We start from the raw sequence: 19,100 nt of genomic DNA, 5'->3' as shown, positions 1-19,100 counted from the left end.
ATCGGCTGTGCTGCAGGGCCGACGCGTTATGTCTGTGAACGACGGCATTCACAGACATTTAATTTGTACACACTGGCCGACGGACCCGCGATTTATCAGCCATTCTATTGAACGGCTGATAAATCGCGGGTCCGTCGGCCAGTGCATATTTAGTGTCACCCAAGAGGCATGTCTGTGTCCACTATGGGCATAGCTAGTGCCACCCAAGGGGCATGTCTGTGTCCACCTATGTGCATATCTAGTGTCACCCAAGGGGCATGTCTGTGTCCACTATGGGCAAAGCGAGTGCCACCCAAGGGGCATGTCTGTGTCCACCCATGTGCATAGCTAGTGCTACCCAAGGGGAATGCCTGTGTCCACCCATGTGCATAGTTAGTGCCACCCAAGGGGCATGTCCATGTCCACCTATGTGCATAGCTAATTCCACCCGAAGGGGCATGTCTGTGTCCACCCACGTGCATAGCTAGTGCCACACAAGGGCATGTCATGCACTACTAGCACACCTCTGCTCTCCACCTTTTCCCCACTTTCACTTACCTCCTCCACAGACCCTCTCATCCCCTACTCTCTATGTCCTGTTTTCTTTAGCCCTCTTTTTTCCCTTACCAACTTCCTCTCCATTTCCTCCCTTCACCCATACCTCCTCCACTCTTTCACTCTCCCTCCCTTCTCTCCTCTATCTCCCCGCTCTTAGGGGCCTATTCATCATTTGGCAAGTTGCAGCAGGGAATACTCATAACCAATAAGCATTGGTCCGGTGCAGGGACAGCTGTTCTGAAAAGCAGCTGTCACAGTTATAGTAACACTGCTGCATCAGTAGCAGTGATGCTTGCCACCACCGTTGGCTTCTGCACATGTGTGATCTTCAGGGATGTGCAGTCAGGGTAGGCAGGGGAGGCAGAGTGTACCCGGTCATACTCCCTGTCATACTCGTGAGATTTGATATAAAACCAATTAAAATAATAAACATTGTCTTTATTTGCTATTATAATTTTTCTAGTTGATACCCACCAGATTTGTGGAGCTCCCTGGAAGTGCAGAGAGATGAGGCAGCAACAGCTCAGCCTCGTTCTGTACAGTCACACACTGCTTGCAGAGCTGAGGGCGAATCCACACCACAGGTAGTAAGCTGCACAGAAACAGAGCTAATAGAGGCATGCCTCCGAATGGGGGGGGGGCGTGCCTCAAGCACTGAAGGACACCTTGGATGTGTCATGTGACCAGGAAGTGCACTGTAGTGTATAGAGACCGGAGCTCAGTCAGCAGCAGCAACAAGAAGAGAAGACCGTGAAATAAGTAGGAGAATCAATGGACACTGAAGCTTAGTGTAGTGAGGGTCACGTACTGTATGCTCACAGCCACTGGGCACACAGTGAGGAGGTGGTGGAAGGATCAACTCGGATCCTTCTTTGTAACCCTGAACCTCCTTCCCATAGGAAGATGGCGTTTGTTCTCACAGGCTAACGCCGTAAACTTTATGTTTTTGGAGTTTGTTGAATATTAGGTGGCCCTATCAGGTCCATAATAATTAATGGCCCATGGAAATGGCACATTTGCGCATGTGGCCCTTAAGTAATAATGAATAGGCCCCTTAATCTCTCAGTAATTTTTCCCCACGTCTCTCTCTCTCTCTTTCTCATTGGGAGAATAAATAATGAGATTGCAGCCATTTTCTTGTAGCATACCTTCACCTAGCAAATGTATATACCGCAAGAACTTGTGCTACAAAAAAATGTCCACCACTCTCCAGCACACAGATGTATTCATTGCTAATTATACTAATCAGTGTTTTTTTTGTGGTGTCTTTGCCCACTGCTACTATGGCCCAGCTTCAGGCAAATTTACCAAAAAATAGAACATTGTAGATTAATTTTTTTTTTTACACCTTTTTTGAACTCAGGAATTTTTTGCTGAGCAAACGCTCCAATTGCCACAGTTGTTGTATAGCTTCCTGTCTGTAGTCTTTTACATTGTTCCTAGCTTTTGCTCATATCTTAACAGGAATTCCTTGAGACTTTAACCATTTTAGGATAGTAACAGGATAAAAAAACCTTCAACCTTCGCTTTTAGATTTCTTACTCTTTGCTGTGCAGTGATGGATTATATACTGTATGGTAGCCGAGGCTGTGTTAACAGACATGCATACACCATTTGGGGTCCCCATTAAACACTAAATGTAGTGATGTATGTGGTGCATCAAGGCTGAGTATTTTGTGGACATTTTAGAATAATGATGTACAATGATCGGTAAATTAGCGCAAACAACACCGGCACTGGCAGCCGGTAGACATAATGGTGCCTTCGCCAACCTCCGAATAATGGTGCGTACACACTGGCCGACGACCCGCGATTTATCAGCCCCCCCCCCCCCAGAGGCATGCCTCCATTAGCTCTATTTCTGTGCAGCTTACTGCCTGTGGTGTGAACCCGCCCTCAGCTCTGCAAGCAGTGTGTGACTGTACAGAAGCGAGGCTGAGCTGTTTGCTGCCTCATCTATCTGCACTTCCAGGAAGCTCCACAAATCTGGTGGGTGTCAACTAGAAAAAATAAGATTTTAAACCTACCGGTAAATCTTTTTCTCCTAGTCCGTAGAGGATGCTGGGGACTCCGTAAGGACCATGGGGTATAGACGGCTCCGCAGGAGACATGGGCACTTTAAGACTTTAGAATGGGTGTGCACTGGCTCCTCCCTCTATGCCCCTCCTCCAGACCTCAGTTAGGACTGTGCCCAGAGGAGACTGACAGTACGAGGTAAGGATTTTTGTTAATCTAAGGGCGAGATACATACCAGCCCACACCATACACACCGTACAACATGGTATATACTAAACCAGTTAATAGCATGAATAACAGCATCAGTCCGAGACTGATCTCAACTGTAACATAACCCTTATGTAAGCAACAACTATATACAAGCCTTGCAGAATTTTTCCGCACTGGGACCGGCACCCAGCATCCTCTACGGACTAGGAGAAAAAGATTTACCGGTAGGTTTAAAATCTTATTTTCTCTTACGTCCTAGAGGATGCTGGGGACTCCGTAAGGACCATGGGGATTATACCAAAGCTCCAGACCTGGCGGGAGAGTGCGGATGACTCTGCAGCACTGATTGAGCAAACATGAGGTCCTCATCAGCCAGGGTAACAACTTGTAGAGTCTTGCAAAAGTGTTTGAACCCGACCAAGTAGCAGCTCGGCAAAGCTGTAATGCCAAGACGCCTCGGGTAGCCGCCCAAGAAGAGCCCACCTTCCTAGTGGAATGGGCCTTTTCTGAATTTTGGAACCGGCAATCCATCCGTAGAATGAGCCTGCGGAATCGTGTTACAGATCCAGCGAGCAATAGTCTGTTTAGACGCAGGAGCGCCAACCTTGTTGGCTGCATACAGGACAAACAGTGCTTCTGTTTTCCTAACCCTACCCGTTCTGGCGATATAAATCTTTAAGGCGCTGACTACATCAAGGGACTTGGAATCCTCCAAGGCACCCGTAGCCACAGGCACCACAATAGGTTGGTTCATATGAAATGACGAAACCACCTTAGGCAGAAAATGAGGACGAGTCCTCAACTCTGCTTTATCCGCATGGAAAATCAGATAGGGGCTCTTGTAAGACAAAGCCGCCACGTCGGACACCCACCTTGCAGATGTCAAGGCCAATACCATGACCACTTTCCAAGTGAGAAACTTCAATTCAACTGTTTGAAGAGGTTCAAATCAGTGTGATTTAAGGAACTGTAACACCACGTTAAGGTCCCACGGTGCCACTGGAGGCACAAAAGGAGGTTGGATGAGCCACACTCCCTTTACAAAAGTCTGGACTTCTGGAAGAGAAGCCAATTCCTTCTGAAAGAATATAGATAAACCCGAAATCTGCACCTTGTTGGAGACTAACTTTAGGCCCATAGCCAGACCTGACTGCAGAAAATGGAGAAAACTACCCAGTTGAGAATCATCCTTAGAGCATTCTAGGCTTCATACCAAGACACATATTTTCTCCCGATACGGTGATAGTGTTTCACCGTTACCTCCTTCCTAGCTGTAATAAGAGTAGGGACGACTTCATCCGGAATACCTTTCCTAGCTAGGATTTGGTGTTCAACCGCCATGCCGTCAAATGTAACCGCGGTAAGTCTTGGAACACCCAGGGCCCCTGTAGTAACAGGTCTTTCCTGAGAGGAAGAGGCCACGGATCTTCTGTGATCATTTCCTGAAGATCTGAACTCCAGGACCTTCGAGGCCAATCTGGAACAACGAGTATTGTCTGCACTCTTGTTCGTCTTATGATTCTCCTTGAGATGCGAGGAAGTGGAGGGAACACAGAGACCGACTGAAACACCCACGGTGTCACCAGGGCATCCACTGCCACTGTCTGAGGGTCCCTTGACCCGGAACAATACGGCCGAAGCTTTCTGTTGAGGCGTGATGCCATCATTTCTATTTGAGGAAGTCCCCAACGACTTGTCACCTCTGCAAAGACTTCTTGATGAAGTCCCCACTCTCCTGGATGGAGATCGTGTCTGCTGAGGAAGTCTGCTTCCCAGATGTCTACTCCCGGAATGAAGACCACTGACAGAGCGCTTACATGATTTTCCGCCCAGCGAAGAATCCTGGTGGCTTCTGTCATTGCTGCTCTGCTTCTTGTCCCGCCCTGGCGGTTTACATGTGCCCCGGCTGTGACGTTTTCTGACTGTAACAGAACAGGTAGGTTGCGAAGAAGATTCTCCGCCTGTCGGAGGCCGTTGTATAGGGCCCTTAATTCCAGTATATTGATGTGTAGACAAGCCTCCTGGCTTGACTATATTCCCTGAAAATTGTTTCCCTGTGTGACTGCTCCCCATCCTCGGAGGCTCGCGTCCGTGGTCACAAGAACCCAATCTTGAATGCCGAACCTGCGACCCTCTAGAAGGGGAGTACTCTGGAGCCACCACAGGAGAGAGAGAGAGAGAGAGACCCTAGGGGACAGGGTATCTTACGATGTATCCGCAGATGGGACCCTGACCACTTGTCCAGAAGGTCCCACTGAAAAGTCCTTGCATGGAACCTGCTGAATGGAATGGCCTCGTAGGCCGCCACCATCTTTCCCAATACTCGAGTGCAGTGATGAACTGACACTCTGTTTGGCTCTTGGGTCTTTGATCATGTTCTGGAGTTCCTGGGCTTTTTCCACCGGGAGAAAAACCCCTTTGTTTTCCCATATCCAGAATCATGCCCAAAAAAGACAGCCGAGTTGTCGGAACCAACTGCGACTTAGGTAGATTTAGAATCCAGCTGTGCTGTTGTAGTACTCTCAGGGAGAGAGACACGCTTTTTAATAACTGTTCCCTTGAACTCGCATATATCAGGAGATCGTCCAAGTATGTGATACTTGTGACCCCTTGCTTGCGCAGCAGCACCATCATTTCCGCCATTACCTTGGTGAAAATTCTCGGGGCCGTGGAAAGCCCAAACGGCAACGTCTGAACTGGTAATGACAATCCTGTACAGCGAATCTTAGGTACGCCCGATGAGGAGGATATATGGGGACATGAAGGTATGCATCCTTTATGTCTAGTAACACCCTAAAATCCCCCCCAATCCAGGCTGGATATCCTTGCCCTGAGAGATTCCATCTTGAGTTTGAACCTCTTTAAATATAGGTTTAGGGATTTTACATTCAGAATTGGTCTGACCGGGCCATCCGGCTTTGGGACCACAAATAGGGTTGAATAAAACCCTTTTCCCTGTTATACTAGGGGAACCATGATAATCACTTGCTGTTGACACAGCTTTAGTATGGCAGCCAAAACTATTTTCCTCTCCGGGGAAGTAGCTGGCAAGGCCGATTTGAAAATCGGTGTGGAAGCACCTCTTTGATGGATTTGGTAGAGGCCGGGGAGGACATTTTTCCTGTGAACTAGCCGTAGTCGGTGTTCTTTTCCCTCTACCTCTGGCCAGGAAAGAAAGCCACGCCCCTGACTGAACTTACGCGACCGAAAGGACTGCATCTGTTATTAGGGTGTTTCCTTTTGCTGTGGGGGAACGTAAGGCAAAAAAGCGACTTACCCGCGGTAGCTGTGAAAACCAGGTCCGCGAGGCTCTCCTCAAATAAAACTTCACCCTTGCAAGGTAAAGCCTCCATATGTTTCTTTGAGCCAGCATCACCCGTCCATTGACGGGTCCGCAGGGACCTACTAGCAGAACCTGCCATGGCATTAGCTCTTGAACCCAAAAGCCCAATATCTCTCGCAGCCTCTCTCATATATACTGTAGTGCTGCGTCCTTGATGTGACCTAAGGTCAACACCATACTATATTTATCTAGGGTGTCAATGTCATAAGACAAGTTATCAGCCCAAGCTGTAATTGCGCTACCTACCCCTGCCGACGCTACAGCAGGTCTAAAAAGGGCTCCCGTAGTCGCATAAATTGATTTTAAGGTAGATTCCTGCCTACGATCCGCAGGATCCTATAGAGCCGCCGTATTAGGGGACGGAAATGCTATCTTTTTGGACCAGCGCTTTAACGCCTTGTCCAGCGTGGGCGAGGATTCCCACCGTAACCTGTCCTTTGAGGGGAAAGGATACGCCATAATAATTCTCTTGGGAACATGCAGTCTAATGTCAGGAGTCTCCCAAGCTTTTTTAAATAAAACGATCAGCTCATGAGATGAGTTCGTTTACTTTCCTTTAAACATGCCGACCCTCGTGTCAGGGACAGAGGAATCCTCTGTGATATGCAAAACATCTTTTATTGCAATAATCACATACAGGTTGAGTCTCCCTTATCCAAAATGTTTGGGACCAAAGGTATTTTGGATATGGGATTTTTCCGTATTTTGGAATAACTGCATACCATAATCAGATATCATGGTGATGGGACCTAAATCTAAGCACAGAATGCATTTATGTTACATATACACCTTATACACACAGCCTGAAGGTCATTTCAACCAATATTTTTTATAACTTTGTGCATTAAACAAAGTGTGTCTACATTCACACAATTTATTTATGTTTCATATACACCTTATACACACAGCCTGAAGGTCATTTAATACAATATTTTTAATAATTCTGTGTATTAAACAAAGTTTGTGTACATTGAGCAATCAAAAAACAAAGGTTTCACTATCTCACTCTCACTCAAAGTCCGTATTTCGGAATATTCCGTATTTCGGAATATTTGGATATGGGATACTCAACCTGTATTGAATACTTTCGCGACCCATGGGTGCAACCTTGCATCATCCTAGTCGACACTGGAGTCGGAATCCGTGACGGTATCAGTGTCTGCTAACTGAGTAAAGGGACGTTTATGTGACTTTGAAGGGTCCTGGGACACAGTAAAAGCCATGGGTTAATTCCCTGCTTGTCTTTGGACTCTGCTTTGTCCAATCTGTAATAAAGCCACATTAGCATTCAAAACATTCCACATGTCAACCCAATCAGGTGTCGGCTGTGCCGACGGAGACACGACCACCATCTGCTCTGCCTCCTCCCTAGACGAGCCTACCGCTTCAGACATGTCGACACACACGTACTGACACCCCCACACACACTGGGATAAATAAATATGGGGACTGACCCACAAAAAGGCCCTTTGGAGAGACAGAGAGAGAGTATGCCAGCACACACCCAGCGCCACAATATACTGAACCCAAGGTCCCAGCCTAAATAGCGCTTTATATATATAAATATATGTACAATCTGCACCAAATAAATGTGCCCCCCCCCCCTCGTTTTTGCCCCCTGTTATTGTTCAGCAGGGGAGAGTCCGGGAGCACTTCTCTGCAGCATGCTGTGGAGAAAATGGCGCTGGTTAGTGCTGGAGGATCAAGCCCCGCCCCCTCGACGGCGGGCTTCGGTCCCGCTCAATTTCTTTATACTGGCGGGGATTTTATACTATACTGCCTCCGCAGTATCTGAGACCTGTGCCAGTGCTGTTTTTGAGGTAATAATTGCTGCCAATGGCGCCCCCCCTGCGCCCTGCACCCGTACAGTGCCGTGTGTGTGTGTGTGTGTGTGTTGGGAGCAATGGTGCGCAGCGTTACCGCTGCGCGTGTACCTCATTGAAGATTTGAAGTCTTCTGCCGCCTCTGAAGTCTTCTTTCTTCTCATACTCACCCGGCTTCTATCTTCCGGCTCTGTGAGGAGGACGGCGGCGCGGCTCCAGGACGAACGGCGAGGGTGAGACCTGCGTTCCGACCCTCTGGAGCTAATGGTGTCCAGTAGCCTAAGAAGCAGAGCCTATCATTTAAGTAGGTCTGCTTCTCTCTCCTCAGTCCCACGATGCAGGGAGCCTGTTGCCAGCAGTGCTCCCTGAAAATAAAAAACCTAACAAAAGTCTTTTCAGAGAAACTCTGTAGAGCTCCGCTGCAGTGCATCCAGTCTCCACTGGGCACAGGATCTAACTGAGGTCTGGAGGAGGGGCATAGAGGGAGGAGCCAGTGCACACCCATTCTAAAGTCTTAAAGTGCCCATGTCTCCTGCAGAGCCGTCTATACCCCATGGTCCTTACGGAGTCCCCAGCATCCTCTAGGACGTAAGAGAAATTATAATAGCAAATAAAGACAATGTTAATAATTTTTAATTGGTTTTATATCAAATCTCACGAGTATGACAGGGAGTATGACCGGGTACACTCTGCCTCCCCTGCCTACCCTGACTGCACATCCCTGAAGATCACACATGTGCAGAAGCCAACGGTGGTGGTAAGCATCACTGCTACTGATGCAGCAGTGTTACTATAACTGTGACAGCTGCTTTTCAGAACAGCTGTCCCTGCACCGGACCAATGCTTATTGGTTATGAGTATTCCCTGCTGCAACTTGCCAAATGATGAATAGGCCCCTAAGAGCGGGGAGATAGAGGAGAGAAGGGAGGGAGAGTGAAAGAGTGGAGGAGGTATGGGTGAAGGGAGGAAATGGAGAGGAAGTTGGTAAGGGAAAAAAGAGGGCTAAAGAAAACAGGACATAGAGAGTAGGGGATGAGAGGGTCTGTGGAGGAGGTAAGTGAAAGTGGGGAAAAGGTGGAGAGCAGAGGTGTGCTAGTAGTGCATGACATGCCCTTGTGTGGCACTAGCTATGCACGTGGGTGGACACAGACATGCCCCTTCGGGTGGAATTAGCTATGCACATAGGTGGACATGGACATGCCCCTTGGGTGGCACTAACTATGCACATGGGTGGACACAGACATGCCCCTTGGGTGGCATTAACTATGCACATGGGTGGACACAGACATGCCCCTTCAGGTGGAATTAGCTATGCACATGGGTGGACACAGACATGCCCTTGTGTGGCACTAGCTATGCACATGGGTGGACACAGACATGCCCCTTCAGGTGGAATTAGCTCTGCACATGGGTGGATACAGACATGCCCTTGTGTGGCACTAGCTATGCACATGGGTGGACACAGACATGCCCCTTCAGGTGGAATTAGCTCTGCACATGGGTGGATACAGACATGCCCCTTCGGGTGGAATTAGCTATGCACATGGGTGGACAAAGACATACCCCTTCGGGTGGAATTAGCTATGCACATGGGTGGACACAGACATGCCACTTGGGTGGACAACACGTACATTTCCATGAAATTATTTTTTTAAAAGACGACAAGTATGACCTAATGTAGTAAAACTCATGAATCATTGTTACATAAAGTTGAATATCTATATGAAGTTAAAAAATAAGAATTTACTCACCGGTAATTCTATTTCTCGTAGTCCGTAGTGGATGCTGGGTACTCCGTAAGGACCATGGGGAATAGACGGGCTCCGCAGGAGACTGGGCACTCTAAAAGAAAGATTAGGTCCTATCTGGTGTGCACTGGCTCCTCCCTCTATGCCCCTCCTCCAGACCTCAGTTAGGGAAACTGTGCCCGGAAGAGCTGACACTACAAGGAAAGGATTTTGAATCCCGGGTAAGACTCATACCAGCCACACCAATCACACCGTACATCTCGTGATAACTATACCCAGTTAACAGTATGAATAACAACTGAGCCTCACTGAACAGATGGCTCATAACAATAACCCTTTAGTTAAGCAATAACTATATACAAGTATTGCAGACAATCCGCACTTGGGATGGGCGCCCAGCATCCACTACGGACTACGAGAAATAGAATTACCGGTGAGTAAATTCTTATTTTCTCTGACGTCCTAGTGGATGCTGGGTACTCCGTAAGGACCATGGGGATTATACCAAAGCTCCCAAACGGGCGGGAGAGTGCGGATGACTCTGCAGCACCGAATGAGCAAACTCAAGGTCCTCCTCAGCCAGGGTATCAAACTTGTAGAATTTTGCAAACGTGTTTGATCCCGACCAGGTAGCAGCTCAGCAAAGTTGTAAAACCGAGACCCCTCGGGCAGCCGCCCAAGAAGAGCCCACCTTCCTCGTGGAATGGGCTTTGACTGATTTAGGATGAGGCAGTCCAGCCGCAGAATATGCAAGTTGAATCGTGCAACAGATCCAGCGAGCAATAGTCTGCTTAGAAGCAGGAGCACCCAGCTTGTTGGGTGCATGCAGGATAAACAGCGAGTCAGTCTTTCTGACTCTAGCCGTCCTGGAAACATAGATTTTCAGGGCCCGGACTACGTCCAGCAACTTGGAAGCCTCCAAGTCCCGAGTAGCCGCAGGCACCACAATAGGTTGGTTCAAATGAAACGCTGATACCACCTTAGGGAGAAATTGGGGACGAGTCCTCAATTCTGCCCTGTCCATATGGAAGATCAGATAGGGGCTTTTACATGACAAAGCCGCCAATTCTGACACACGCCTAGCCGAAGCCAAAAGCATGACCACTTTCCACGTGAGATATTTCAACTCCACGATCTGAAGTGGCTCAAACCAATGTGATTTTAGGAAATCCAACACAACGTTGAGATCCTAAGGTGCCACTGGGGGCACAAAAGGGGGCTGAATATGCAGCACTCCCTTAACAAACGTCTGAACTTCAGGCAGTGAAGCCAGTTCTTTTTGAAAGAAAATAGACAGGGCCGAAATCTGGACTTTAATGGATCCCAATTTTAGGCCCATAGCCACTCCTGACTGTAGGAAGTGCAGAAATCGACCCAGCTGAAATTCTTCTGTTGGGGCCTTCATAGCCTCACACCAAGCAACATATTTTCGCCATATGCGGTGATAATGTTTTGCTGTCACATCCTTCCTAGCTTTTATCAGCGTAGGAATGACTTCAACCGGAATGCCCTTCTCCATCAGGATCCGGCGTTCAACCGCCATGCCGTCAAACGCAGACACGGTAAGTCTTGGAACAGACAGGGCCCCTGCTGTAGCAGGTCCTGTCTGAGAGGCAGAGGCCAAGGGTCCTCTGAGATAATTTCTTGTAGTTCCGGGTACCAAGTCCTTCTTGGCCAATCCGGAACGATGAGTATGGTTCTTACTCCTCTCTTTCTTATTATCCTCAGTACCTTTGGTATGAGAGGAAGAGGAGGGAACACATAAACCGACTGGTACACCCACGGTGTCACTAGAGCGTCCACAGCTATCGCCTGAGGGTCCCTTGACCTGGCGCAATATCTATTTAGCTTTTTGTTGAGGCGGGACGCCATCATGTCCACCTGTGGCCTTTCCCAACGATTTACAATCAGCTGGAAGACTTCTGGATGAAGTCCCCACTCTCCCGGGTGGAGGTCGTGCCTGCTGGAGAAGTCTGCTTCCCAGTTGTCCACTCCCGGAATGAACACTGCTGACAGTGCTATCACGTGATTTTCCGCCCATCGGAGAATCCTTGTGGCTTCTGCCATCGCCATCCTGCTTCTTGTGCCGCCCTGTCGGTTTACATGGGCGACCACCGTGATGTTGTCTGACTGAATCAGCACCGGCTGGTTTTGAAGCAGGGGTCTTGCCTGACTTAGGGCATTGTAAATGGCCCTTAGTTCCAGAATATTTATGTGTAGGGAAGCTTCCTGACTCGACCATTGTCCTTGGAAGTGTCTTCCCTGAGTGACTGCCCCCCAACCTCGGAGACTTGCATCCGTGGTCACCAGGACCCAGTCCTGTATGCCGAATCTGAGGCCCTCGAGTAGATGAGCACTCTGCAGCCACCACAGCAGAGACACCCTGGCCCTCGGGGACAGGGTGATCAGCCGATGCATCTGAAGATGCGATCCGGACCACTTGTCTAACAGATCCCACTGAAAGATCCGTGCATGGAATCTGCCGAATGGAATTGCCTCGTAAGAAGCTACTATCTTTCCCAGGACTCGCGTGCAGTGATGCACCGACACCTGTTTTGGTTTTAGGAGGTCTCTGACCAGAGATGACAACTCCTTGGTCTTCTCCTCCGGGAGAAACACCTTCTTCTGTTCTGTGTCCAGAATCATACCCAGGAACAGCAGACGCGTCGTAGGAACCAGCTGCGACTTCGGGATATTCAGAATCCAGCTGTGCTGTTGTAGCACTTCCTGAGATAGTGCTACTCCGACCAACAACTGCTCCCTGGACCTCGCCTTTATAAGGAGATCGTCCAAGTACGGGATAATTATAACTCCCTTCTTTCGAAGGAGTATCATCATTTCGGCCATTACTTTGGTAAATACCCTCAGTGCCGTGGACAGACCAAACGGCAACGTCTGGAATTGGTAATGGCAGTCCTGTACCACAAAACGGAGGTACACCTGGTGAGGTGGGTAAATGGGGACATGTAGGTAAGCATCCTTGATGTCCAGTGATACCATGTAATCCCCCCCTTCCAGGCTTGCAATAACCGCCCAGAGCGATTCCATTTTGAACTTGAACTTCCTTATATAAGTGTTCAAGGATTTCAAATTTAGAATGGGTCTCACCGAACCGTCTGGTTTCGGTACCACAAACATTGTGGAATAGTAACCCCGTCCCTGTTGAAGGAGGGGATCTTTTATTATCACCTGCTGGAGGTACAGCTTGTGAATTGCCGCCAGTACTACCTCCCTGTCCTGGGGAGTACCTAGCAAGGCTGATTTGAGGTAACGGCGAGGGGGAGACGTCTCGAATTCCAGCTTGTATCCCTGAGATACCACTTGTAGAACCCAGAGATCCACCTGTGAGCGAACCCACCGGTCGCTGAAGTTCCGGAGACGGGCCCCCACCGCACCTGGCTCCACCAGTGGAGCCCCAGCGTCATGCGGTGGACTTAGTGGAAGCAGGGAGGATTTTTGTTCTTGGGAACTGGCTGTATGGTGCAGCTTTTTCCCTCTACCCCTGCCTCTGGGCAGAAAGGACGCGCCTTTAACCCGCTTGCCTTTCTGGGGCCGAAAGGACTGTACCTGATAATACGGTGCTTTCTTAGGCTGTGAGGGAACCTGAGGTAAAAATGTCGACTTCCCAGCTGTTGCTGTGGAAACGAGGTCCGAGAGACCATCCCCAAACAATTCCTCACCCTTGTAAGGCAAAACCTCCATGTGCCTTTTAGAATCCGCATCACCTGTCCACTGCCGAGTCCATAATACTCTCCTGGCAGAAATGGACATTGCATTAATTCTAGATGCCAGCCGGCAAATATCCCTCTGTGCACCTCTCATATATAAGACGACGTCTTTAATATGCTCTATGGTTAGCAAAATCGTATCCCTGTCGAGGGTATAAATATTTTATGACAGGGTATCGGACCAAGCTGATGCAGCACTACACATCCAAGCTGAAGCAATTGCAGGTCTCAGTATAGTACCTGAGTGTGTATATACAGACTTCAGGATAGCCTCCTGCTTTCTATCCGCAGGCTCCTTTAAGGCGGCCGTATCCTGAGACGGCAGTGCCACCTTTTTTGACAAGCGTGTGAGCGCCTTATCCACCCTCAGGGATGTCTCCCAACGTAACCTGTCCTCTGGCGGGAAAGGGTACGCCATCAGTAACTTTTTAGAAATCACTAGTTTCTTATCGGGGGAAGCCCACGCTTCTTCACACACTTCATTCAACTCATCTGATGGGGGAAAAACCACTGGTTGCTTTTTCTCCCCAAACATAATACCCTTTTTAGTGGTACCTGGGTTAATGTCAGAAATGTGCAACACATTTTTCATTGCCGTAATCATGCAACGGATGGCCCTAGTGGAATGTACATTAGTCTCGTCCTCGTCGACACTGGAGTCAGACTCTGTGTCGACATCTGTGTCTGCCATCTGCGGTAGCGGGCGTTTTTGAGCCCCTGATGGCCTTTGAGATGCCTGGGCAGGCACTGGCTGAGAAGCCGGCTGTCCCACAGCTGTTATGTCATCGAACCTTTTATGCAAGGAGTTGACACTGTCGTGTAAAACCTTCCACATATCCATCCACTCTGGTGTCGACCCCGCAGGGGGTGACATCACACTTATCGGCACCTGCTCCGCCTCCACATAAGCCTCCTCATCAAACATGTCGACACAGCCGTACCGACACACCGCACACACACAGGGAATGCTCTGACTGAGGACAGGACCCCACAAAGTCCAGAGAGAGAGAGTATGCCAGCACACACCACAGCGCTATATAAACAGGGATTTACACTAACACAAAGTGATTTTTCCCTATAGTTGCTTTTCATATACAGTTTGCGCCTAAATTTAGTGCCCCCCCTCTCTTTTTTACCCTTTGAGCCTGGAAACTGCAGGGGAGAGCCTGGGGAGCTGTCTTCCAGCGGAGCTGTGAAGAGGAAATGGCGCCAGTGTGCTGAGGGAGATAGCCCCGCCCCCTTCTCGGCGGACTTCTCCCGCTCTTATATTTATATTATGGCAGGGGATTTTTGCACATATATAGTTGTTTAGACTATATTATGTGCTGTTTGCCAATGTAAGGTACTCTAATTGCAGCCCAGGGCGCCCCCCCCCCCCCCCCCAGCCCCATGCACCCATCAGTGACCGGAGTATGTGGTGTGCATAGGGAGCAATGGCGCACAGCTGCAGTGCTGTGCGCTACCTTAATGAAGACCTGAGTCTTCAGCCGCTGATTTCCAGGATGTTCTTCTTGCTTCTGGCTCTGCAACGGGGACGGCGGCGCGGCTCCGGGACCGGACGACCGAGGCTGGGCCTGTGTTCGATCCCTCTGGAGCTAATGGTGTCCAGTAGCCTAGAAGCCCAAGCTAGCTGCAAGCAGGTAGGTTCGCTTCTCTCCCCTAAGTCCCTCGTAGCAGTGAGTCTGTTGCCAGCAGATCTCACTGAAAATAAAAAACCTAACAAATACTTTCTTTACTAGAAGCTCAGGAGAGCCCCTAGTGTGCAACCAGCTCGAGCCGGGCACAGATTCTAACTGAGGTCTGGAGGAGGGGCATAGAGGGAGGAGCCAGTGCACACCAGATAGGACCTAATCTTTCTTTTAGAGTGCCCAGTCTCCTGCGGAGCCAGACTATTCCCCATGGTCCTTACGGAGTACCCAGCATCCACTAGGACGTCAGAGAAAATGGATTAAATGTAGAATATTGGATGTTAGTATTTACTGATCAATCCTTTTCTCCAATTCCATAGGGGACAATGGAGTATACACTGGGGTATAGACAGGTGAGAGAGTGGAGCCTGGCACTTTACATTTCTTTAGAATTATAGTTGGTTCCTCCCCCTCTATACCCCACTGGAAACTCAGTTAAGGTTAACCGAGTCTGAGTAGAGACCAAGAGCAGATACAACAGAGGAAAGAGACAAGGAGGAGGAGGATCCAACCAGGAAGGGCCTAAGGACGGAACAGCAAGGACAAGCCATAACAACTCACACGCAGCAGATAACCGAGAGGTAGCAAATACTCAAACTCGGTCCTAAGGACCCCACACAGTTCACATTTTTCAGGTCATCAGACAGGTGCACTGTGTATCATCAACTGTCGCATTTTAAAGATCCACAGGTGACCTGGAAGAAATGAACCGTGTGGGGTCCTGAGGACCGAGCTTGAGAACCTGATTATTATAGGTATACTTCCAGAAGTATAAGTGAAACCTGAATTGCATTCAACTCAGGCAGCCAAGCATGGTAAGAGCCCGCAGTGAGCTCATGTGGAGCTACAGAAAGCTATCCTGCAGAAAAGCAACAATGTTATTATAGACTGCCAGACTCCAAGCTGTGGTGTCCGTTACTTGCTGATGTTACACAAACAAGCAGGATTCACAAGAGCTCTGCAGAGAGATGTGCCACCTGCAGGTAAAGGACACACGGACTTGCCTGTCCCAGTGATGTAAGGACAGGGGATGCATGTGAACAGCAGACACATACTATATGGCATCAGCACAAAAGATTAGCACAGTAGACTACGGTTTCAAATAATAAATTGCAATGCTACTATTGCTATTGGGCAGTACGGACAGTGTAATGGTTAGCATTACTGCCTCACAGCACTGAGGTCATGGGATCGATTCCCACCATGGCCCTAACTGTGTGGAGTTTGTATATTCTCCCCGTACTTGCGTGGGTTTCCTCCGGGAGCTCCGGTTTCCTCCCACAATCCAAAAATATACTGGTAGGTTAATTGGATCCTAACAAAATTAACCCTAGTGTGAATGTGTGTGTGGTCTTTAGGGAATAAAGATTGTAAGCTCCACTGGGGCAGGGACTGATGTGAATGGGCAAATATTCTCTGTAAAGCGCTGCGGAATATGTGTGCACTATATAAATAACTGGAAATAAAAAAATAAATAAATAATAAATTTTGCTGCTTGACAACACAGTATAATCTCCTAACTCCACTGCATAGGAGAGGAGAGTTACGGACAATACACAACTCCGCTACAGAGAGGAGCCTTCCCCAACCCAACAGTAGAGGAGGGAGAGCGCTGGTATGCTGCGGGTGCTGTAGCAGGGTGAATGGCAAGTTTTCAGCCCCTACTGAGCTTCTAGGATGTCCGGGTCACTAGGAAGCACCACTTTGCAAGAAAGTCCCCTGGTATGGCATCCGAGCGGGGGCACAGGGATCAACCGTGAAGCCGCTAAGCTCCACCCCCAGTCATATACCTGCGCCAATTTGAATACAGCGAGTGTGGGAAAGCATCACCATTGCTGCTCTGTACTGTGTACACTCGCAGCAGAAGAAACTGACAGAGACCATATTCTAATGCAGAAGAGAATAACAGCGCTATGTGCAGTGCGGGAAATGCCAGACACTTGTGGCTGGGAGAGCGCGACCCAGGGCAGCAGGTGCAGTGCTCAGAACTTTAGCAACTGGGCTGCGCTGCTAGTTCCTATGGGCTGGGGGTATCCGCGACTTCAAAAGAAACCACTCTCCTTGCTAGTCTAGGGGGTTGGAGTAGACTCACAGCTGCCAGCCGTCCGGTATGTGGTGGGACCAGGACACTAGCCACAGGCAGCTGTGGCGGGTACCCAGAGTCCGGTGACCCTGTGGCCGGGGACCCAGAAACAGTAAGCCGTGGCGGGTCCCCCTTGCCGGCTCCCTCGGCGCAGGCAGACTCCTTTAGCTTGTGAAGAGCAAGCAATAAAATAAAGTAGAAAGTAAAGTATAAAGGCTAGAGACAACCCTAGTAGCACCTGGCTCCCTTTGGCACTAATCTTAAACCGAGGCCCTCATTCCGAGTTGATCGTTCGATAGCTACTTTTAGCAGCCGTGCAAACGCATAGTCGCCGCCCACGGGGGAGTGTATTTTAGCTTTGCAGGAGTGCGAACACCTGTGCAGTCGAGCGGCAGCAAACACATTTTCTGCAGAACAAGACCAGCCCTGTAGTTACTTATCCTGTGTGATGATTGCTGCGACGAGTGACACGGTAATGACGTCAGATACCCGCCCAGCAAACGCCCGGCCACGCCTGTGTTTTTCCAAACACTCCCAGAAAACGGTTAGTTGTCACCCAGAAACTCCCATTTCCTGTCAATCTCCCTGCGTTCGCCAGTGCGACTGAAAGCGTCGCTAGAACCTTTGCAAAACCACAATGCTCTTTGTACCCGTACGCTGCACATGCGCATTGCGGTGCATACGCATGCGCAGTTTTGCCGTTTTTTTTTTAAATGATCGCTACGCAGCGAACAACGGCAGCTAGCGATCAACTCGGAATGAGTTTCCAGCAGGGCATAGAGGGGAGGAATCAACTACAAATTCTAAAGAAATGTAAAGTGCCAGGCTCAACTCTCTCACCCGTCTACACCCTACAGTATACTCCAGTGTCTCCTAGTGGATGAAGGAGAAAATAAAGAAATTCAACTGGTTAGTAATATTTAACAAACCTTTACTGTTGTGCCATTACTTAGTAATAAAAGTATTAATTCAATAAATAAGCATAACGGATTATTACAAGATACTTTGTGATGCCTGCCAAAAGGGATATCACATACTACATAGGTATTGCCTGCTCCTTCTTAAATATGGAAAAGGAATTATGGAATATAAGGAAAATACCGGTAATTATAGAAACCTGAAAATATCTAAATATGCAAAAGTTCCTCTTTTCTGGAAATAATACTTAATTTTATTTATTAAGCTTCTGTTGACATCTATAGAAAACCACGATGATGGACTTGCAATTAGATAAGTGCTTTCCATAGGCTTGGTCTCCTAGACCTGGTAAATTAAATTACTGGTTAATTAACTTAAGATAAGCCTAAACCACTAGCTTTGAATTGCATTGTGAATAAAGTTAATAAAAAAAAATAGAAACGCAGAAATTGTTGGAAATGTATCAAACCTTCTAAAGAGTGGAGGTATGGCCAAGGAGAGAAGTTGATCATGGCAACCAATAAGCTTCTAGCTAGCATGTATCAAGTACATGCTTTAAGATGATATGTAGAAGTTGATTGATTGTTTGATACATTGTAAATATATGTATATATACCACGCTATGTGAAATGATAGCAGCTCATTATATATAAAATAATGCAAATCTGTTTGATACACTGCCCCCATTGTCTCCTACGGGAAAAAATATATTTTAAGTTAATTTGACCTTTATTAGATTAAAAGCAGAGGTTACAAATGTAAAAGAAAAAGTATAAAACCTTGTCATTGCTAAGGGCTTCCAGACAGCCTCCACCGGGAACACTTTCTAGAGAGGTCGGCGCTTCTAGAGATAATGGTGCATCCTGGAAATCCAGCAGCGTGAGCTTCTTCTCTCTAAAAAATAAGAATTTACTTACCGATAATTCTATTTCTCATAGTCCGTAGTGGATGCTGGGGACTCCGTAAGGACCATGGGGAATAGCGGCTCCGCAGGAGACTGGGCACA

The 19,100-nt window shown here is 48.3% G+C and overlaps 1 protein-coding gene across 1 annotated transcript in view; it reads right to left on the bottom strand.

Annotated features, from left to right (window-relative positions):
• Positions 1-19,100, bottom strand: part of LOC134966174 (C-Jun-amino-terminal kinase-interacting protein 4-like) — a 238,478-nt gene that overhangs the window by 158,549 nt on the left and 60,829 nt on the right. Inside the window, exon 5 of the mRNA XM_063942721.1 lies at positions 18,874-18,988. Within this exon, the coding sequence (XP_063798791.1) occupies positions 18,874-18,988 (115 nt within the window). The remainder of the gene's footprint in view (positions 1-18,873; positions 18,989-19,100) is intronic.

This window comes from Pseudophryne corroboree, chromosome 10 (assembly GCF_028390025.1).
Source record: "Pseudophryne corroboree isolate aPseCor3 chromosome 10, aPseCor3.hap2, whole genome shotgun sequence".
Classification (NCBI taxonomy): Eukaryota; Metazoa; Chordata; class Amphibia; order Anura; family Myobatrachidae; genus Pseudophryne; species Pseudophryne corroboree.
The sequence above is the reverse complement of the archived record's forward strand: the minus strand, read 5'-3'. Positions and strand labels throughout refer to the sequence as shown.